This window comes from Mauremys reevesii, linkage group 3 (genome assembly GCF_016161935.1).
Source record: "Mauremys reevesii isolate NIE-2019 linkage group 3, ASM1616193v1, whole genome shotgun sequence".
NCBI lineage: Eukaryota > Metazoa > Chordata > Testudines > Geoemydidae > Mauremys > Mauremys reevesii.
Genome location: NC_052625.1, coordinates 191,809,887 through 191,833,541, shown reverse-complemented (window position 1 = coordinate 191,833,541; position 23,655 = coordinate 191,809,887). Strand labels below are relative to the sequence as shown.

The following is a 23,655-nucleotide window of genomic DNA, read 5'->3' as shown; positions in this document are numbered from 1 at the left end:
TGTCTGAGTAAAGAAGCAGGAGGCCAATAGCATTAGTTGTCTTAACTTTTCATTTCCTTTTGCAGGTGAGGTATGCCTTAGCTAGTTCACAGTGAACGTCTGGTGTATTAATATTAGAGCTGAGCAAGTAATTTTTCAACTGAACTAAAAAAAATCTGAAAAAAAAATCAGTCTGAAATAGCAACTGCATTTTTTCCCATTTTTTTCATGAAATTAAAAACTGAAAAAATTGTTCAGGGCGAACAAAACAAACATTCTGAACATCTATTCAAAATGACACTTCATTTCAAAAGTGTCAAAACAATTTGATTTAAAAGTGTCAAAACAAAAATATTTCAACATTTCTTATTTTTCCAGTTCTTTTTGCAGCTGAAACTATTGCCAAATTCGCCCCAAATTAACAAATAATTTTGGTGCCCAAAAAATGCATTTTTCGGCAAACGTACTTGTCACTGAAAAAATTTCACCTGGTTCGAGTTAATATGATTGTTTGAGAAACAGCATGTGATGTAACTAAAGACTGTTTCATAAAGCATACTCAACATGGGCAGAGCTAAGGTTGCATATAACAGTGTGGCTAAGTGTGCCATGTTTCCCTCTGTAGAGCAGTCCACATAGGTGATAAGAGCCTACTACTTTCTACCAGCAACAAAGTTACTCTATAAGCTCTAGTCATAGAGGCCAGTGCTGAAAGTCGCAAAATGAATCCCCAATGATGACCTGTAGTGAGTTGTTTATTACATATGCAACCTTATTTTTAGTATTTTCTGACTTTTGAGTGCCTAATTGCGCAAACATATACACATATAAAGCATTTGGGGATCATTTGGTTGAAAGGCATCACATAAAAAAGTGCAATCATTGTCACCTGGACAACTTAACTCGCCAGCTAGAAATGATTTAAAGACAACTCAAATCCTGGTCCTAAACACATTGCCAGCATTCTTCTGAGTTGCACCACATAAAGCAAAGAGGAGTTGTATAGCACTTGATTTTTGTTTGATCCTTGATATGTCCATTGCGGGGGGGGAGAAGGGGCATCAGACCTGATCTACACACAGAATTTGTACCAGTATAACTTAATCAATTAGGGGTGTGATTTTTTTTACCGAAATAGCAGTGCTAGTACAACCCCAAGTGTGGATGCAGCTATAACTTAAAAGCACCTTGTATTGGTATCGTTTATTCCCCTTGCCCTACAGGAATAAGCTATACTGACATAACTGCATCTACAATAGGAGGATTATACTGCTTTCAGTATGCCAGAATAGGTAACGCAGTACAACTTCTGTGTCTAGTTCAAGTCATCATTAGGCACCTTGTGAGTCAGTGGACAGGGCACAGACCTGGGGATTCAGGAGCCCTATGTTGTATTCTTAGCTCTGCCATGGATTTACAGTGCCTTTGTCTAGGCTAGCATCTCTTTAGATCTCCTTAGCTAGCTCAGTCCTACACCTTCTAGAAACACTAGTCAAGACAAGTTGTACTTCGGCATGTGCTAACCTGGTCAAAAGGTCTTAATGACATAGATCAAGTCACTAAGACGTGGATCTGAAAAGGAGTCTAGAGACACAGCTGCCCCATAACACCCTTCCACTATTGAAAATCCCAGGCTTAACTTCTCATTGCCTCTGTTTCCCCATACTTAAAAAGTAAAGGATAACGACGCTTACCCACCTTGAGATCAGTGGATGCAAAAGTGCTAGCCGTTATAATTGTTCCTTATCTCATTCATAGAGACCACCACTGCCAAACATGAATGGCCTTGTCTATCACTATCAGGTTGTTTAAGTTCCAATTAAGACTCAACCCCGGGGTGGCTAACCTGCTTGTCTGAAGTGGGAGGCATTTATTTGTAAGTGGAGGAAAGATCAGAGAGTGCACATTCATTTTCCCATTGCCTGGCTGCACTCAAAACTGAAAGGAAAGGAGAGCTTTCTACTTGCATACTTGGCATTTTTACTGTCACAACATCAGTTTTAACTAGGCTGTCAAATAATGTTTGGATGCAAAACAGATGTCACATCCTTAATGTATGCCCCTGAAGGAATGCTGTTCTGTTTTCATGTGTGCTGTCTCTCAGGACCCTGGGGATATCCAGTGTCCCATTCAAACCCTGGCAATAGAAAAAGCTGAAAAACAGATTCTTGTGGATTTCTCCTCTAATCCATGCCCAAACCTGAAACATATCAATGAGGCTTTTGGTAGCTTTGCCCAGACCACCTTCCTTTTTAATAACTCCCTCATTTACTACTCACAAAAGCCAGTCTTCTTCCTGCATTACAACCTCTTAATAAGATTCCCCCCACATCAATGAAAGTCCGATTGTGCTCTGTGGCTGGGTTATTCAGAAGACAAGAAAGTTTGGATTACACAGCCATTCTTGCTGGCATGCAAACTCCCCGTTTCCCTCCCCATGCAAATCAATCCTTCAGCGGAGAGACTCTATAGCTGGCACCACCTCCTGAGAAGGGCAGACTGGAACGACTACAGGCTTCCCCCCAGCAGCCGGGGCACATTTGCTATTTCAAGAGGAAAAAATACCTTTGTGAATGAAAGCTGAGATGAGAAGCCAGGATCCTGCCAAGCAAATGCTACTGGTCTCTAGTAGCACATCTACACCCATGCTGCATTATACAACAGGGCACAAAGGAAGGGCAAGGTCGGACAATGCCAGATATGGTTCATGACACATTATTGCAGTCCCTGATTCAGGAGCCTGAAAGGTACGCTGGATCCCAGGGTGGATTCCCATCGCAGTATATTCAGGTCCAGTGAAGCATGAGAGTAGTATAAGAGGAGATGCTTCCATGGAGAAATGGGATCTACCTACTTAGACAGCCCTCATCACCATAGCCTCAGAGTGCTTCATAATCATTAATGAGGTTAGCCTCACAACACCCCTGTGAGGTCAGAGAGTGCTGTTGTAACTGTAAATCTTCTGCCATGTGGATCACAGCAGCAACAAGGCTGAGTTCAAACAGCTAGAGGTGCCTATTAAAATTAACACACGTCACCACATTAAGCCCCACCCAGAATTTCTGAGCTCGCTCAACTCTAATAGGCAATACTTCCCCACGCACAAGCACTAAGTCTATGCATGAAACATAGATAACTTTATCGGGGGGATGGGAACACGGCATCCGTTGGAGAAAACACAGCAACAATACATCTGTATGAATGATAAATGAGATACTCCCCCATGGTAAGTTTGGCAACAGTCAATTAACTTGGTGTCCCACCTGCCAGTGCGAATGTCCAAAAGGCAAGTGACCCTTTGGCATATCACTTCCACCTTCACTAAACCCCATTCAGGGTCTGGTGTCAGCAGACAGTGCAGCTCCAGAGTCCATGAGGTAAATCTGGATAAGCCTATCTACTGTCTTTTGGAAAGTGCTGCCAGGTCCTGCCCAGAGGTTCTACCACCTAATTCAGTGACAGTGATTTCAACTTTCTTTAGTGGCTAGGTACAGGGGCCTCACCAGAGGACACTCAGCTCTACAGTTATTCTCTGTGGCTTCAGAAAAGAGCCCTATATGCATTGTACCCACCAAGGAGCCACCTCTGGGTTGTCTCCCATCAAAGAGTCCACCCAGCAGGATCCCCAGTGAAGCGGAACCAGTAGCAAACGGGACACTTGGGTGGAGTCGTTGCCACAAGATAAGGGCCCCTTTCCCTTCCCTCAGTTCAGTTTCCACTACCCAACCAGTCCTGTGTTTCTGTACAGTTATGATGATTCCCTGCTGCATCATCGGCGATCCCTCAATTCGAGGATGATCTCTCCCACGGGACTTACATATTGGTCCTGAAATGACTCCGGAGTCTGATCCTGGAACCACAGGACCGCTTGCAGCAGGTACAGACATTTCCTAGTGGGCAAATTCCTGCTGGGAAAAACGTTTTTTTTTCCCTTCCTTCTCTCTCTCTCTCCCTCCCAACCTGGATCTGGTATAGGCCATAGTTCCTCTTGCCATCTGCCCCCATATACTGGTTCCCTTCTGCCCACCCTCTATGGGAAAGCAATGATACCATCAGAACTTCCAGAAGCTGATAGATGGAGTAGGAGAAGTAAAAGCACCAAAAAGGGAGAGCATGGTTGAGGGGAATAATAAGGATTCAGAAAAAGATGGGTGAAATGAGGCAGAGGTGGAAGGGACCTGAAAAGAGTCAGAAGACAGCGAAGAAACACATTAATGCTGTACATGGAAACACTACAAGAGAGGTTAGCTAGGGCTTGTCAGTTTGCGCACAATAGTTGTACTGCTATACCAGTAACAATAATAATATCTAGCTCAAATATAGCACTTTTCATCAGTAGATCACAAAGCACAATACAACCCCATTTTACAGATGGTAAACTGAGGCACAGAGCTAGGAAATGACTTGCTCAAGGACACAAAGGAGGCCGGGACTGAGCAGGGAATACAGCAGGTCTCCTGAGTTCTAGTCCACTGCTCTATCTGCTAGTCCACACATTACAGACACAGTTGTATCAGAATAAAGGTTAATTTTTCCTCATATGGGAAAGGGGCTAAAATATACCTCTATAAAGTACTTATACTTATATAAAGTACTACAGTACACATTAGGGGTTGTATTGATATAACTATTTTGCGGAAGGGCATGAAATCATACCCCAAACTGACATATTTATACTAATACAAAACCTTTGTGTAGAGCAGGCTTGAGTGAGTTCCTGAATGTTCACAGTCATTCTGAGCAGAAGCAGCTTATTCACTTTTGTATTATATACGAAGCAGGTTAACTGATCTCTGGCGCAACTGGGTACCACTCCACTGCTTATTTTAAATGGCCCAGCTGCCTCTTTTTCATCATCATCGTCATGAATATGAAATAGAAGAAGAATAGAGTTTGGGAGTCTGTGCATTGTAAAGTGGAAGGAATTAGCACCTAAGAGGGCATAAGACACAATTTAGCCCTGGTGTCCAATTTCACCTGGGTCACAGCAGATTTGTAATGAGCTATGGTCACCGAGTTGGCAAACTCATTTACTGTTTCATTGTTTCCTTGTGCTGCCTTGTCCATCTGTATCCACCTGTTGTGTCTTAATTAGACTGAAAGCTCTTCTGAGCAGTGACTGTCTTTCTGTTATTTGTGTGTACAGCACCTTGCACAAAAACCTTGATCCTGAGTGACCCTTACTAAATGAGGGCAATAACTTGTTGCTAAAAGATATTACAAAGTCTCTGACTGCCAGATGCTGGGATTGGATCACTCGATCACTGCCCTATTCTGTTCACTCCTAGAAGATCGAATACTGAGCTGGATGGACCATTGTGGTCTGACCCAGTATGGCCATTCTTCTGTTTTCACTTGCAATGAGAAACCCACATGGGTCCCTTTAACTTGTAATAACATAGCGGACTTATAGCACAGGGAATCATCACAGAATGGTCGCTCTGAGGCTGGACTAGCACTCAGTCATGGCTTCTGTTGCTTAAAAAAGTTTCTGAAGGCCTGTCATAGACGGAAGTTACTAATAAAGAGCCCAGTTCATCCCTGGTACAGCTCCTGGCTTCAGTGGTGTTATTCTAGAGATAATTTGGCCCCTACACTCTTAAAACAAAATTCAGCTCCTTCAAGTCTGGCTACGCAGACTCATCTCGACAGCTTTACTTCAAGTGAGTTAAATGTCTCCTAATGACAGACAGGACTTAGCATTTGTTTCCTGGGTCTATGAATGTTTGATCTTTCCCCATCCCCCTTGTCACAAAGTAGGAGGTGTAGACAATACAGGGTGGGGAGCAGAGTTCAAAGCAAATTCCTTTCAGAAACAGGGAGTGTGGGTTTCACTCAGAAAGAAGCTGTTCTACTTGTCAGGCCAATTAGGGTCTTATTGTTAGGGGAGAGGGAGAGGGGTTCTGGTAAGGAAGGGAATGAAAATGTTTCTCACTCCCTGCACAACTCATTAAATTTTCCTTCAGTTACCCAAGGAAAAGCTGCATAGAAGAAATCCAGCTATTTCCTGCAATCCGGACTGTCCCAGCGCAAGCAGAGATCACAGCTAACACAAGAAAAGAAGCATTATGTATACAGAAAGTGCAGGTCTGCAATGTTTTCTGGGGCAGGTCATGCCCAGGCCAGGCACAGGACTGGGGAAGGGAATGTAGTTCCCACCCAGAACACATGGAGGGATTAGGGAAAGGTGGGAAGAATTACACTTACAAATCTGCAGCGCTGGTCGTCCAGCTGTGCAGGGCCAGCGCTGGTGTGTGGCCACACTCACCGCTACCAGCGCTGCAGTGTGACCACATTTGCAGCACCGTTGGGAGTGATGCATTATGGGCAGCTATCCCAGCGTTCAAGTGGCAGCAATGTGCTTTTCAAAAGAGGGGGGTGGGGTGGGGCGTAGTGTGACAGGGAGCGGGGGAGAGAGAGAGAGAGTGGATTTTTGGAGCCAACACTGTGTGTTTAGCTTCCTGCCTTGAAAAATCAGAACATGTTCCCGATCCCTTACCCTTAACTCTTAACTGCAAACAGCCTGCAGCCAACGGACTCCCTCTCTCCCCTCTGCCCCATTTCTGTCAAGCAAACACTCACTCCCTGCCTGCCTCATTATCTCATTTGATTGTTCACAGATTGATCACAGCAAACAGGAGCTGTGTTTGTAGATAAGCAGCTCCGGGATCAACGGATCAACGGAGCTACGGAGCTCGGAGTTAACAAAACAAAGAGAGGCTGCATAACAAAACAAAGAGAGTAATTTATAAAAGCATTCTGGGATATCTGCTAATACCCTGGAGGCCAATAACAGCGCTGGTGTGTGGCCACACTTGATGACCAGCGCTGCAATCTTTATTCCCCATGCTGAGCCAGGTGTACGGCCAGCGCTGCAGCCAGGGAGTTGCAGCGCTGGATGTGCCCTGCAGGTGTGGACACTTACTAATTGCAGCACTGGAAAGCCTCCACCAGCGCTGCAACTCGCAAGTGTAGCCATACCCGTGCACTCCAAAGAAGGCAAGGCACTTTGATGAGCTGGTCTCCATCCACCTGTGTGCAATGCATGCAGATCCCAAGGCTGGAAACAGTGCGGTTGTGGTGGAGATAGGAATTGGGCCTGTGATTCATAGTCAGCCAAGTACCATCAGGATTGAGGGAAAGAGGCAAAGTTATCTAGCCTGTCGCTGTTTGGGGAGACCAAGGGCAGCACATACCAGAGTCAGCAGTTGGTAGCAGGTTGTACTGTGGGACTGGAGCTGAATATGTCAGTTACTGTAGCTGGTGACCACTGACTCTCTGTGGACACTGGCTCCATGGGTATTTTGGGTCACTGCTTTGTTTCCTCTGTGATTTTTCACAATGCCTACCTGAGAAGATCATGGTGGCAGGGAAGGTACCCTCCAATGCTGCATTCTGTAGCACTGTGTTTAGCTGGCCCATGAGGTGAGCACAGCAGGGTAGTTTTTACCCTAAAGGAGGATGTTGCAGGACACTCTCTTCCATTGGAGAGGACAAGCTCATCTCTCTGACTGGAACTGGTGGCTACATGACATTAGCACTGATGCCTCTGGCACCTTCTGGAGAAATGAACAAAGCTTTACACCACTGGCCTCGATGATTCCCTGACTTTATACCTCAGCACAGTTCACTTCCCACTTACCATGTGTTTTTCTTGCACATATTTATGCACCCTAAGAGGACATAACCAGTACATAAAACTATGGAATGGCAAGAATCTCTCAGGCACATAATATGATCTTTACTGTGTACCATGAGGAAGCTAAAGAATGATGGAAATACACTATTCCCAGGAATCCATATTGACTAATAAAACCCCATGTGAGTTGTGATGTGCAAAGACAGAACCCAATACTTCAAAGCCTCACCTGTACTCTGAAATGTTCCCAGATGTCAGAAAGTAGCATGTAAAAAAAAAAAAAAGATCTTTGAACTAACAACTGTGTTTCTTTGTCTGAAGATACAAAGCACATTTTGATTTCTCCATTACTCATTTCAGGGGAAAATAATGGTTATATGGTTTTCCAGCAGCACAATGTTGGCTGTGTTAATTTAATCTCACCCCCCAAAAAGGTATTATAATAGAATAGATAGTTTGACCTAAACTCCCAAGAGCAATTTGAGCTAGCTGGAACTTTGTTTTCTTATCTGAAGAACCTGCACGCAATGGTGAGAATTATTTTCAGCCTTAAACTCTGACTTTTGTTGCTTTTGTAGATTTAAGTATGGATTTTAATGTTGGCTATAAAGAACACATTCATCTTAAAAAAGCCTACATGGTAGACAAATGTATTTACCTCTCAGCCTATTAAAAGTGAAAGAAATATAAAATGAACGTGTCACTACTAATGCTCTTTCTTTTGCGTTCCTCTCATCTTGAAAAATAGAATGTGTCCCCTAGAATCAGACCCATAATCTTGGCCAAAGAGTTGTGCAAATATCAAAAAGAAAAAAAAACCATGGGCACATCCATACAAATACCACAGTGTTTTTCAGAGAATCAAACCCGCTACCTTCAGCACCAAACCCACTAACCCTTACCACTGAAGGTGGTACCCTGTTATCATTATTCATCACTAAAGTTCTTAGTCTGCCAGGGCCAGCCTCTCCAGGAGGGGACCATCTCACATACTTTTTCGAATGGGTGAGCACACTTGTGTGCTTCATTGAAAATCTGGACAATATTAATAGTGTTTGCAGTGGTGGTGTAGCTAGGGTCACCAATTCTGGCTGGATGAATTCCTGGAGGTTTCATCACATGACATAATTTTTAATTAAAGATTGATCTTTAATTCCTGGAGACTCCAGGACAATCCTGGAGCACTGGCAACCCTAGATGTAGTCGTGTGGGTCCCAGGATATTAGAGTGACAAGATGAGGTGAAGTAATGTTTTTACTGGGCCAGGTTCTATTGGTGAAAGAGACAAGCTATCAAGCTTAATTGTAAGCATTTAGAGAGGCTTTTTATTTTCAAAGCACTGTCAATTAGAGCTGGTGGAAACGTTATCATTAACAATTTTTCCACCAAGACATTTTTGCATTAAAAAACAAAACCAAAAATGTTTGTGGGAAAGTCTCATTTTGGTTCAAGTTTTCACAGGTTTTAAACTGAAAATGTTTCCATAAAAGAAAAAAGTTCAGACTTTGTTTTGGGTTTTTTCCACCACAAAAACAAAAATTAATTATCATTTTCCATGAAAAATAACTGGCAGTTTTGGATTACCTCTTGTTTTAATAACCTCTTGGTCTCTTGGTAACCTAATAGGGTCCTAGTCTCTAGGTAATACAAACAATAAATACTACTGTGACATTGCACCCCATAATGTTTTATGGAAATATGCTTATGAAAGTAAATATGACATAACTGGAATACATTTTATGCTAGATATACCATGTAACATATCTCTGCAAAGGTTATGATCTACTGAATCTATTCATCCTATTTGTATGCATGTATCATTTTTGTATTCGAAGTTATGAATATTGGCTGTGTACTTGTTTGATTTTAAGTAGCCTTAGTAAAGCATTTGGTCAGCTTTTTGGAATTTGCAAGTTAAGTGCCCAATCAAGAAACAATGGATCTTGGAATGCTCCAATCCACATAAGAAGTCCACCTGGGGACATTCAAGGTAGTATGTGAACAATGGCTGCCACCTGTAAAGTTCTGAGTTATGCATGGACACGTGACTTGCCCATGTGACTCCAAAACTCCAGCTTGTAGCTGGATTCTGCATAGGAGAGAGGAGGGGGCCTCCACCCACAAGAGAAAGTCTATTTAAGCCCCTGAGAGACCCCTCCATTTTGTCTTCAGCTGGCTCAAGAGGTAGCCTCTCCACCCCTAAGGATACCTGATCCTGAAAGAAACTGGAACAAAGGACAGTAACCACAGGGGTGTGAGTGATTGCTGGACCCAGACTAGATGGAGGCTAATCTGTAAAAGAAGCTTAGTGGAACATCTCTGAGGATGAGGTTTCATTTATAATCACTTTCTTACTGTATTAGATTTAGACTTGCCTGTTTTATTTTATTTTGCATGGTAATTCACTTTGGTCTGTCTGTTATTACTTGGAACCACTTAAATCCTACTTTCTGTATTTAATAAAATCACTTTTTACTTATTAATTAACCCAGAGTATGTATTAACACCTATGGGGGCAAACAGCTGTGCATCTCTCTCTATCAGTGTTATAGAGGGCGAGCGATTTATGCGTTTACCTTGTATAAGCTTTATACAGGGTAAAACTGATTTATTTGGGGTTTGGACCCCATTGGGAGCTGGGTACCTGAGTGTTGGAGACAGGAACACTTCTTAAGCTGTTTTCATTTAAGCCTGCAGTTTGTGGGACGTAGTTCAGACCGGGGTCTGTGTTTGTAGAAGGGCTCAATCCAGGCATGGCACTGAAGTCCCAAGCTGCCAGGGAAAACCGGCTCAGAGGTAGTCTCGGTACATCCGTTGGTAGCCCCAAGGGGGTTTCTAAGATCCAACCCATCACAATTACTACCACAGATATGAGGAACGCAGCTGGAAACAGCGAGCTCTCCAAAAACTAGATGTCTTGAGAATCACTCTCTAAGAGGGACCACTGTCATACAGCATTTGCTACAGCTTTGATTATTTCCATTCTGAGAAGCTTCGGAGCACATCAGCCATATGACTTTTTTTTCAGTTATAAAAACCACACACTTCAGGACTGAAATTTGTTCATCAGATTTTAGCCCTAGGTTCATTTATATTGCAGATAACGACAGGCCCTTCTGGCTGACACAGAGGTACTGGATGCAGCTAGCTGTAATTCAGCAGGCAAAAAACAACTTCCAGTCAAAGCTCTGGTTTACCAAATGCTGACAAGTAGCACAATCAAAGCAAATTTAATGATGAAGAGAAGTAACCAAGCCAGTGAGAAACAGCTTGGCCAGAGGGCTGGGCTGGTGATGGATGAACACAGCTCCTTACTGAGTGAATCATTTCAACCCTTTTCAGTTTGTTTTTTTTTAAGCTGTCAGAGTTAAATAGAGGCTTGGAGTTAATTCTATCCAGATTCAAAACAGACATGCCCTTCGGTACAAATTTTCTTAATCAGTAAAGGCCAAATTCTGCCCTCAGACAACACGTGCACAACTCCCATTGAATGCCTAGATTTCAAAGTCAAGACGACGGGACCATTATGACCATCTAGTCTGACCTCCAACATCACACAGGCCATACAGTTTCACCCAGCAATTCCTGCATTGAGCCCAACAACTTGTGATTGTACATTTCTTTTTGAAACATAGCCAGTCCTGATTTAAAGACTCCAGATGAGGAATAATCTACCACATCCTTTGGTTAATTGTTCCAACGGCTAATTCCCCTCAAATGTGTCTCTCAGTTCCAACAGGAGTTGCTTGCAGTTAAGGGCTGGAGATAGCGCTATGTACTCTGGATGGTGTAAAACAAAGATTTTTTTACCAGTTAGGACTCCAAGTCATGTGCAGAGACATCATCACAGCTCTCCAAACATGACAAACTAAAGCCTTTCCTAGCAGTATATTGCTATAAAGCAAAACCAGGTTCACTGTGTGATGACTGAGCTGATGAAAACTCCTCCCTACCTCAGGACACTGAATCAGTGTTGCCAACTCTTGTGATTTATAGAGAGTCTCACACTATTTGGCATTTTTCTAATAGCTCTATCTCATGGTGGGATGTGATTAAGGGACAATCTCTGCTTAAAAAAAATCCATCATTTCTAATCCTCATGTTTGCTAAGAGAAGCCTGAAAACATGATCTGGATGAACGTAAGAATGGCCATACTGTCAGACCAAAGGTCCATCCCGCCCCAGTAGCCTATCTTCCGATGGTGGCCGGTGCTTGAGAGGGAATGAACAGAATAGAGCAATTATCAAGTAATCCACCTTCTGTCATCCAGTCCCAATTTATAGCAGTCAGAGGCTCACAGACACCCAGAGAATAGAGTTGCATCCCTACCCTCTTGGCTAATAGCCATTGATGGACCTAACCTCCATGAACTTATCCAATTCTTTTTTTGAACTCTGTTATATATTTGGTCTTCACAACATCCCATGGCAATGAGTTCCACAGGTTGACTGTGTGTTGTGTGAAGAAGTACCTCCTTATGTTTGTTTTAAACCTGCTGCCTGTTAATTTCATTGGGTGACTTTGAGTTCCTGTGTTATGAGAAGGAGTAAACAACAACACTTCCCTATTTAATTTCTGCATGCCGGTCATGATTTTATAGACCTGTCATATTCTTCCCTTAGTCATATCATTTCTAACATGAACAGTCTCAGTCTTTTTAATCTCTCATAATGTCTCCTCATTTGCTTTGTTACCCTTCTCTATACCTTTTCCAATTCTAATATATCTTTTTTGAGTTGAGGTGACCAGAACTACATGCAGCATTCAAGGTATTGGCATACCACAGATTTATATAGTGGCATTATGATATTTTCTGTCTTATTATCTATCCATTTTCTAATGGTTCCTAACATTTGGTTAGCTTTTTTGACTGCCACTGAGCAGATGTTTTCAGAGAACTGCCCTCAATGACTCCAAGATCTTTCTTGAGGGACAACAGCTAAATGTAGACCCCATCATTTTAAATGTACAGTTGGGATTATGTTTTCCCATATGCATTACTTTGCATTTATCAACATTAAATTTCATCTGCCATTTTGTTGCATAGTCACCCAGTTTTGTGAGATCCCTTTGTAACTCTTTGTACTCAGCTTTGGACTTAACTATTTTTGAGTAATTTTGTATTGTCTTTATGTTTTGTCACCTCACTGTTCACTCCTCTTTTTCCAGATCATTTATTAATTTGATGAAAAACACTGTTCCAGTACAGATCCTTGGGGACCCCACTGTTTACCTCTCTTCACTGTGAAAACTGACCCTTTATTCCTACACCTTTGTTTCCGGTCTTGTAACCAGTTACTGATCCATGAAAGGACCTTCCCTCTTATCCCATGACTGACTACTTTGCTTAGAGCCTTTGGTGAGGGACCTTATACACCTTAAAGCAGTGGTGGGCAACCTGCGGCCCATCAGGGTAATCCTCTGGCGGGCCACAAGACAGCGTTTACATTGACCATCTGCAGGCACGTTCGCCCGCAGCTCCCAGTGGCCATGGTTCGCCATTCCCAGCCAATGGGAGCCATGGGAAGTGGCGGCCAACACATCCCTGCGGCCCATGCCGCTTCCCACAGCTCCCATTGGCTGGGAATGGCGAACCACGGCCACTGGGAGCTGCAGGCGGACGTGCCTGCGGACAGTCAATGTAAACACTGTCTCACGGCCCGCCAGCAGATTACCCTGACGGGCCGTGGGCCGCCCACCACTGCCCTAAAGGCTTAGAAACCTGAGGGCAATTGAAAATAATTCCAAATTTATTTTATTATTTTTAAATCTCATGGGTTTTAAACCAATCTCATAAGTTTGGGGGCCTGACTCATGATTTTTGAAGGCTGGTGATTGACCATGTCAAAGCACAAACAGCCATCCTCGTGCAGCTGAGTGGGGTGGGAAGGGAGATGACAGCATGTGGATTGGCAGCTGGGCAGTCACTAGTAACTGAAATGGAACCCAACACACACATACCGTGCACAAGCCAGTGATCTAAGAAGAGGCTGGTGCAAACTCCATTGCCTATTTTGTGAAAAACTTTAAGGAATGGTTTGCATGGAGGCATCTCTCTTTCTCTGTGCAAAGAAAACCCAGGGAAAAAATCTTTTTTCTGGTCCAGGCCTGGCCTACGAATTGCCATGTTCTACAAATGAGAGATCTGCAGTGCAGATTAGAGGGATGTTTTCCCCTAAGGAACATGTTTTGGTCTATTTTGAACTGGGCAGTTGGCAAGATAAGTGACTTTTTTGCTTTGTTGGCTAAGGCACCATGCCAGTTGTAAGGGATGGCTAGTTTGGCTACATTCTGCTCGTATTGTGTAACAGAGCAGTCATTGCAGGCTTTAATTTGTTCCCAACTCTTTGGGGGAGAGAGAGGAGTCAATGGACTTGCGCTGGCGTGACAGAGCATATGATGATCTACTGTATATAAGCCACACAGACTTAGTGGAAAATTACTACTACTACTAATTATCATCACTACAATGCCATATGGGCACTTTACACTCAGGTTAGAAGACAGCTTCCTATCTTGAGGGTTAAATGTTTTCTTGCAAACCCCAACCAGTTTACTGGGAGAACCAAGGCAGGTTGCTTTCACAACAGTACCAAGCAGCCTGGTTTAATAAAAAGCAGCGCCGCACTTAGGGTGACCAGACAGCAAATGTGAAAAATCAGGATGGGGTGGAGGGTAATAGGAGCCTATATAAGAAAAAGACCCAAAAATCGGGACTGTCCCTATAAAAATCGGGACATCTGGTCACCCTAGCCGCACTAATCCACAAGCCTATAGGATGTTCAGCTTTCACATATTCCACATGTTTTTCCTCCTTCTGAATCTGTACTGTCAATGGTTGTCTTTAAGCCCAGTTTACCTTAAGGGTATTAGAGCAGGTTCTTAAACGGCATGGGGTAAGTCAAACTAAAACCATTGGTCTCCCACTGAGCCCGGACAAACAAGACACCATTTTCCTCTCGAAGAAAAAAATAACTCTGAGAGTTAAACTGAAGTATTAATAGCAGTTGAGAAACCTTCTCTCCTTGCTTCTACTGAATAAACCGGCATTTTTCCAGTATCTCGAATATCCATGGAGGACAGTTTCCTGGACTCCCTGGCTGCTTATATGTAGCACTAGTAATGCAATTAAAGAGCAGCCCCATTTCAACAAGATATAGCATCTTCCTTACTTATTTTTTACTCTTCCAATAGCTTTTTATCCAATTAAACCCCAGTATGCAGATTAGCTTGGATTTCTAACATGGCCTTTCTATCATGGAAGGCTATTTCATAGTCTAACTATGAACCTTGTAAAAAGCAATAATGAGTCCTGTGGCACCTTAAAGACTAACAGATATATTGGAGCACAAGCTTTTGTGGGTGAATAACGAAAGCTTATGCTCCAATACATCTGTTAGTCTTTAAGGTGCCACAGGACTCATCATTGCTTTTTACAGATCCAGACTAACACGGCTACCCCTCTGATACTATGAACCTTGTGAGGCCCTCAGGACATAAGACCTGGGGTTAGCTTTGTAGAGCATCTTTCCTGTGAGCACAAGTGGAATGCTGTCAAGGCTGATTCCGCACTCTGGCACTTCGAATGCAGAAGGTGGGGGCCCGCAAGGATTCTAAAAATTAATACTGGCCACTCCAGTCTGGTATTAAACTCCCAAGGTTACAGCTTCTCTCTGACCTTGGATGGGTAGATGCTGCCACCACCCAAATGCAAAACCCCTTGGAACCCAGGAAGGCGCACTTGGGAATTCCTTCCTGTGGGGTACCCTCAAGCCCTTTCATGCCCCGTCCAGGGAAGAGCTGAAAAAGAAACAAAAGAAAGTATCAGTTGCCCCCCAGCTAATTAAACAACATATGCACAAACCTCTTAGGATGCCAAAAACCAAATCTTGTTCTTAAAAAAAAGGTAAATTTTATTAAAAACAAAAAGAAGGAAATACATCTGGAATTTAGGCTTTTGCTAGATTTAAAAAACCCACTTATAAAACTTAAACATCAAGAATAACCTTCTTGAGGTCCAGCTTAAAGGTTACAAGCAAAACAAAAAGCACTGGGGTTAGCACAGAGGAGTCCACAAGCCAATAAAAAATAAACAGAAATAAACCTAATCACATCTTTCTAAACATTCCTGATCTACTTACATATCTGGGCTGTTAAATAAATAGTTCTAGATATGATCTGATGATTTTCATATCTAGCCTGTAGCTTCTCACAACATAACTGCTCCCTGTTCTCCTCTTTCCTGGAGAAAAACAGCAGCACACAAAGGGAAAGCTTCCCCCCCCCCCCATTTTAAAAAGTCCTAGCCTTCCCATTGGCTCTTTTGGTCAGGTGCCCACTCCCTTCCTTTTACCTGGACTTGTTTTAACCCATTACAGGTAAAGCAAGTAGAGAACAGCTACCAAGAAGAACTTTATAGCTAACTGGCTGGCTGGGTGTCCATAAAAGGGAGTTTCATTTATCACAAATGCTATTTCACATTGCAAGTGTTTTGTCCTTTTTGTTTGCTTTTCTTTTACGAGTGGGTGGTAGAAAGAGAGATAATCCCAGCACTGAGTTACTGTAGATGATCTATGTAATTATGTGACTTCTTTTGTTTTCCTCTGTGCTGTATACAGCTCAACCTTGATTAGCCAAACCTCTCCATTCTCTGAAGCAGGGTTGTGTTCGCCAAAGTCTATTCATTTAATTGAAAATGCAACCTTCTTCGGGGCATTCAGATTGCTCTCTACCTGCCTTTATGCCCAAATGCTTGCTTTTGTGTTGTTATAGGGGGTCCACTCTATAAACACTTTAGTTTTTCTTTAAAGTTAAACTGAAGTTTTCCTTGTTCGCCAAATCTAATTGCAAGCAGGGTAGGGTGACCAGATGTCCCGATTTTGGGGTCTTTTTCATATATAGGCTCCTATTACCCCCCACCCCCTGTCCCGATTTTTCACATTTGCTGTTTGGTCACCCTAAAGCAGGGAAAGTGGGGGGAATGTCACAAGATCTGCTCTGTACTGCTTACATGATGTGAACCAATGAGCCCTTGAAGAGTAATAAGTTAACCATCAAGAACAGCATCATAGAACAAGAACCTACAAGAAGCCTCCTCTAACTTACAACCACTTTTAGAAGCTCTTTGCGGGGGGGACCTTTACAGATAAGGTTAATAATACTGAATGTTATAACTAGATGCATTTTTATAAATTGCCTGAATGTCTCTCTTGCCCCCAAAGCTTCTTGTCCTTAGGCCCACATTTTCCAAGGGTGGTCAGTGTTTTTGGATGCTCAGCTGGAGACACCTTAGAAAGGGCTTGATTTTCAGAGGGCAGAGGCTCAGCTCTTTCTGCAAATCAGATCCCTTTTATAAAAGTGCCTCAAACTAGACACCCACAAATTGAACCATCCAAAATCTCTAGTTATTTTTGAAAGTGACTCAAACATCACCTTCAGATATTACAGTGATGGCTAGGTGCTACAGACACCCCAAGATAGACAAGGAGATAGAAAAGGAATTCAGATAAAAAAAAGAAGATGGGTAAATGCATCCTCCTTCTCCCAAGACTGTTGGGATTGTCAGATGAGAGTAATATCTGGTCACATCTCTCTGACTTTTTCAATGGGAAGTTCCAGTCTAAGGTTTATCAGTCTAGATGCACCTGATCAAGATGGCATTTTAAACTCTGACAGCAGAAAACAAAGCACAACTGGCAGAAACAGCAGCCTTTCCAAAAGGCCTGTGCAGAAGGCCTGTTTGTCTTAAGAAGAATTTAATCCTCATACTAAAAAGGCACACTGGCATTAAAAGGAGACTTACCCAAAGGACAGACCTAAATTTTTATCATTCAGTTTTCCGTTTGTTTTATACATTGGAGTTTGAATTAGTAGTGTCAACCCTAGAGTGCTTTCTTCCCTGCTCTGTCCTATGGACTTTCTAACCTTCCTGTACTGTGGGCCTTTTCTCGTCCCACATTTCCTTCCCATTTCCACGATGCTGGTTTCTTAGGACCCATGATCCTCTCTCTCTCTCACTCATTTTAAAAGGAGGTAATTACACAAACTGGCAACATGAACAGGTTCTGGTTCCAGGTCAAGTGACACCAGAGAATAAGGAGGAGATATTAATTATAGAGAGTGGATAATTGCTTCCTTAGCTGCTAATCCTTCTATTTATCCGCCCAAAAGGTCAGATCCAGAAACCCAAAACCTTTTCAAAATACAGTGAATAATCACTACTTGTGGCCATGTGCCAGAATTCCCAGGTCTGTACTAATCTATACTTTAGGGGCAAAGAGCCTGCACTAGCCAGTTAAAGTCCATGTAAACACTCATCTTTCTTCCTGGCCACTTTCAAGTAATTAGTAAGCCCATCAGAGGGTGAGGACAAATGCAAATCATTGTGACCTATTTATACTGTTCAACTAAGACAAGAAATACTTTGGTGTCTCCTCATCCAAAAACAAGGCAAAACATACAGCTGCTGATCCTGCAAACTCTTCCTCATACAACCAATACTTACTAGCATGTGTAAGAACCACATGTGTAAGTGAGGATTGGCTACAGCAGGCCCTGAGGTGCTGTTTTATCTTTATTCAGTATTTCTAGACCTCTTAGCATCAGAAATGGTAAGCCCAGGGTTTAATCTTGTAAGAATAATTGCATGTAATAGCTCACGAAAGCTTATGCTCAAATAAATTTGTTAGTCTCTAAGGTGCCACAAGTACGCCTGTTCTTTTTGCGGGTACAGACTAACACGGCTGCTACTCTGAAACCTGTAATTAAAGGAAAGAGTCCCATTGAATATTTCCATTGACTCTAATGGGCTTTAAATCTAATTGCTTTGCAGCTATACATAGTATAGGCAGGTAGTGTGTGAACTTCCTTTCATAGCTCCAGGAGCAGCGCCAGGGTTTCTGGCGCCCTAGGCAGAATTCAGGGGGCGGCATTTTGTGCGCTCCCCACGGGGCGCATGGGAGCTTCCGGTTCCGCTCCCATCGCGCCACCGAAGAAGGATCCGCCGCCGAAATGCCGCAGGCGACAGCGGCAATCATTGAGCTGCTCAATTGCCTGCCACTGTTTTCCACGGCACGTTGTCAGAAGGTCCTTCTTCAGCGGCGCAATGGGAGCAGAACTGGAAGCTCCCATGTGCCCCGTGGGGAGCACACAATTCCAAAGGGAATAAGAAGTCCCAGGCTCTTTGGCTTACAGGGATCTTGGAGCTCAATACATCAGGATGAAAGTAACTGGAAATAACAGATATCTCACTGAATATTTTTGTACTGGCACCCTTGCTCTTTCCTCACAATCACTAACAGTCATCAATGCATCACCCCTTTCTCAGACTCTCCGGGTGAAAATCAACACCCATTGAAGTCAATGGATGTCTTTCCGGTGACTTTAAGAGTTGTCACCTCGTCGTCCAATTCTGTGCCAACTGAAATCAATAGCCATTGGATCAGATTCCGAATTCCCATGTACAGCAGGTAAAGTGATGTTATATGAAGCAGGATTGTGGCACAAGATAGAAATACTTTGTACCTGAAGATCTCAAGGCATTTTACACAGCACACTAATTCATTTATTCCCCTACCTACAGGTAGAGATGTATTATTATCCCTCTTTTACAGATGGGGAAACTTCAACACAATAGTAAGTCACACACACACACTCACACACACACACAAAATCAGTGAATTAATTTGTTCCTCAGGCTAGAAAACCTCTCTTTTCCTAGTAGTATGAAGAAAATTCCTGTGCAATATTTTAGAATATAAACACTGTGTCATAAGTGTAACTAAGTGAATCTGGTCTCAGCTACGATGGTGCAATAACAGTTGGCAAATATTGACTTTTTAAAATGATGACCACTATATGAGACATACTGTAGGGCCCACATTCTCCCTTTCAGTCACACCTATGCAACCCTATAGAACTCTGTTGGATTGTACTCACAGTAGAAGCTGTGGACAGAATTTTGAGATTTCAAATTTGCTGAGTTCATATTACATATATATACACTCAGCAAATTTGATTCTACCAGGAAATGCACCTATATTATACACACATAGTGTAAGGGCCATGGGGGAGAAAATAAGTTATCTAAAAGTTATCATAAAGTTATCTAAAAGCTCTTCTCCAAGTTCTAGAATCCACAGAAGACCACATGTTCTCACTTTTCTGTTTCCACTGTCATTCCCACACACACACACATCCCAGAGTTTTGCATTTTTATCCCTGTTCCACCTACATTCTGGGTGGTTTTGTCTTTTTTAGATGACACACTCTTCAAGGAAGTGACTGTTTGGATAGTGCCTGTGCCTGGCATGCCATGGGCGCTATCACAGTACAGTAACTTAGCACTTTGTTGTGCTTTTTAATGAGTACTTTGTTAAACCGCCAGTTAATTTATGGGGCTATTAATCACCATGTTCCATGCTGGTAACTTTCAAAGACAGAAAAGATACACAGTATCGGAGTTGAGGTGCCAGATCCCCAGGCCCAGCATGCATGGGGGAAGGGGGAGAGGAAACTGGCTCAAAGGCACTTTTCCACTCACCTGATTCCAGCCTGACCCAGGCCCTGTGGGCTGCTCTGAACTACACCAGCCAGAGCAGGCTTCTAGGGACTGTACCTCTGGCTGTGGATCACTGGAGTACATCTCTCTTAGACTTTACCTCCAGCCACACCCTCAGTCAAACCCCCTGTGCCAGGGTTGTGCAGCAACGTGTCTTAGAGCCAGCTACACTGGCTTTAAACAACCCAGAAACTCACCCTGTATATCCTGGTGTGCACAATTAGGGCAGTTGTCTGACTGTTTTGCACCACTACCAGAGGCTAGAATCATGCCTGAGATAGGTGCTACTATTTGGAACCCAGGTGTTCATGGCTCTGAGTCCCAATTTCTAACACTTGCTAACACTGACTCACCGCATAGCTGTGGGCATGTCACATAACCTCTGTGCCTCAGTTTCCCTGCACTGGTGAAGGGTCTCATCTGGAAAATGGTGATGATAACACTTGTGGGGACTGATCACAGTTAATGTTTGTATATGGCTTCGGAGAAGCCCTGCCTACACATTGCACAGATTTTGCTACCAACGCACCCCTGATCTCTGCTATTCTTTGTCAAGAATGAGTGGGAGAGGGTTTTTTTGTTTGTTTTTTTAATGTTTATGAGCCCCACTGAGCCTACTTTTCTGGATTTCACACAAGGGGGGGGATTTGTGCAAACATTTTTGCCCATATTGTTTGAGGGGGCCTAGCAGGGCAGAGCCTGGCTTCTTTTCCTTCAGAGAAACAGCAAGTATCCACCCACTGCAGTTGGGCCTTCCCCACTCCCATTCCCTACCAGGTCAGCGTCCTTCTTGAACTCTCCAGGTCTCAGGTCCTCCACCCACATCATCAATCATTGCTCTGTCACGCCTGACAGCCAGAGCCATTCTGATTTATAATGCAATCAGCTTGGGGAGTCCCTCTGCTACACTGACCACCAATGCTAATATAGCAGGCTCTACACCTTCCACTGCTTGCTAGCTGGCTCCTCTTGTCACGATCATTTCAGCGGCAAGCACTAGCCCCTCTGCAGGCTGGACGAGGCAGTAGGAGGAAGGTTCTCTATCGACACCCAGAGTTTTATTATCAGGACATCATCTTACATTGGCAGCTCTTTGTACACGAAATGGCACCCTTCACCCCAGAAGTGGCTGCATTTCACTTGTGCTATTTACCTACTGCTTTAAAGCACTTTCACACAAAAGTCATTGTAGGTCAAAATCAGCATTCCTTACTCAGATAACACTGACGTTACCAAAGGCATTGCCTGAATAAGGATTGCAGAACTGGGTCCTATATGATCATGCCAGGTGAATGAAAGGCGGAGCTAACTCTGCCAGGAACTGAAGGAGATCTACCTGCATTAAACCTGAAGCTTGCACTACTGCTGCAGCCTTCTGCACAGAGATCATGCGGTAATACAACACGGTGGGGCCAGAAGCTCAACTGGGGTAAATCAATGTGGCACCACTGACATCAACGGAGCTGCACTGATTTACACCAACTGAGGATCTGGCCCATGAACTTTCACAGTAAGCTACAAGGAGAAAATTCCTTCTCCCCTCACACACTGTCCTACACCAGGGGATATAAAATGCTCCAGCCCAGTTGCTGGCCCTGTTTCAGAAAGGATACTTATGTATGTGTGCTGAATATTTCACAGCCAACAGCAGCTTGGCTACTGCTTTGGAGGTTTTCGTCAGGCAATTTTAGCCTTGGGCACCGGTGAACTCAGTTACCGTTTTGTCCCAAAGCCCATAACAGGCCCCTTCCTTCATCCCACGTTCACTAGGAGAAAAAGGCAACATGCTGCTGCCAGGGGAGCTAGCCGATATGTGCTACTGGTTTCCTCCTGTTTGGTTTATTGCCATTGTGCCAAAGCCCAGAGGGGCTGCTCATTAATCTGCACTTTTAGCAAACATACAAAGCAGAGGGTGGCAAAGAAAGTTCAGGGAGGGGAAGCAGGTCCAATGCAGTGTTCATGTCAAACACAGAAGATAGGTGTGGTCCGAGGAACGGAACGGGAGCTAGCATCTCCTGACTCTTAGTCCCAATTTCTCCTGTGTAGCTTTGGCCAAGTCCCTTAAGCCAAAATATTACAAATGTCAAAGGCCTCAATTTTGGGGCATCCTACTCAAGAGGCATTTGGCCCAGATTTTCCAGAAATTGCTGAGCAGCCCCAGTCTGAACTGAAATGGCAGCTGATCACCTCTGAAAACAGGGCATCTCTAAGGGTGTCATAAGTTGGCCACCCAAAAAATGAGACTCCCAAAAATCAGAGGTTGCTTTTGAAAACTTTGGCCTTTGCCTCTCTGCCTGCTAACAGAGCTGCTTATGGAAGGCAGCTGTGTGAATTAGTCAGTGACCATACAGTGATTTGAAGATGAAAAAAAACCAACAGGGGATAAGGATGAAGGGGATGCATTTTGGCCATAAAAAACATTGAGATTTCTGGCTGTTTATTCATACACCTTTGTGGGAAAGGAGCTACCACAACAATACTAATTCCCTGTATGGCATTATAAACATTCAGTGACTAACCCCTTTACTCAAGTGCACCAGGCCTCAGGATTATTTCACCTTGGCCTCTGTACTATCTGGTCACCCGTCCTACACACCCAGCAATATTCTGTAAGTGCATCAGTGACCTTTGCTGCAGGCCTGCCCCTCACTTGCTGCTTCCTTCACAACTAGCATATGGATGGCACTGGGTGGGAGAGCAGGGATGGATGAACACCCTTTGCCAAAGCAAAGCACAAGCAGCCTCCTATCCCAGAGGAGCCATGTGCATCTCGTTACAGGTTTTGTCCTTCCAAGTCACTTCCCTTCCCCCGCTTCCTTCCAAATTACGGGGAGAGCAATGCCAGACCATCTGGCACACAGAATATATTTGGAGATTTCATTATCCACCCCACTGGCCCCAAGCCTCCTCCCATCAACTAATGAAATTAGCCCCTTGCCTCCCAATTGCAGCCTCTTAGCCCAACATCTGGCTAGCTCCCCTAGCATCGAGGAAGACACATCCGTAGGCTGCTTCAGCATGAATGAATAGCAGGCTGCTTCCAAACAGGGAACAGCAATAATTAATGGGAGTCATGTTCTAAGCATTTTTATAACTAAATTTCCTCGCAAACACACACACAAAGGCCACTGGGAGTCTGTCCATTGACTTCAATGGGCTTTAGATCAACCTCTTATAGCTGGGCCCCACTGCTTTGCCAAAATGAAGTTCTTAAGCTGGAGAGTGTCTGAGGGAACCAGTTTGACTCTGTGATGAAGATAAAGGGGGAGAGAAATTTTGGGGGACCCCTCCCTTAGGTAAATTGCCTCATCCTGCCTGGATTGTGTCAATCTCCGGCTGTGAGGGGAGGCACGGGGCCACGGCAACAGTGACCAGATGGAAATTCCCAGCCAGACACAACCACCTAACAAAGGAGCAGGAATAAAAGGGATCTAAATTGCATCTTGGAGTTTGCAGCAATATTTTTCAGGACGGAAG

The 23,655-nt window shown here is 43.6% G+C and overlaps 1 protein-coding gene across 3 annotated transcripts in view; it reads right to left on the bottom strand.

The window, feature by feature from the left end:
• EVA1A (eva-1 homolog A, regulator of programmed cell death) overlaps positions 1-23,655 on the bottom strand; it is a 300,077-nt gene that overhangs the window by 250,663 nt on the left and 25,759 nt on the right. The window contains exon 1 of one of the 3 annotated variants that reach the window (XM_039530656.1): positions 2,545-2,769. The exons of the other annotated variants lie outside the window; for them this stretch is intronic. Within the exon in view, the coding sequence (XP_039386590.1) occupies positions 2,545-2,626 (82 nt within the window). The 5' untranslated portion in view covers positions 2,627-2,769. Of the gene's footprint in view, positions 1-2,544; positions 2,770-23,655 lie in introns of those variants that run through there. 3 annotated transcript variants of the gene reach the window in all.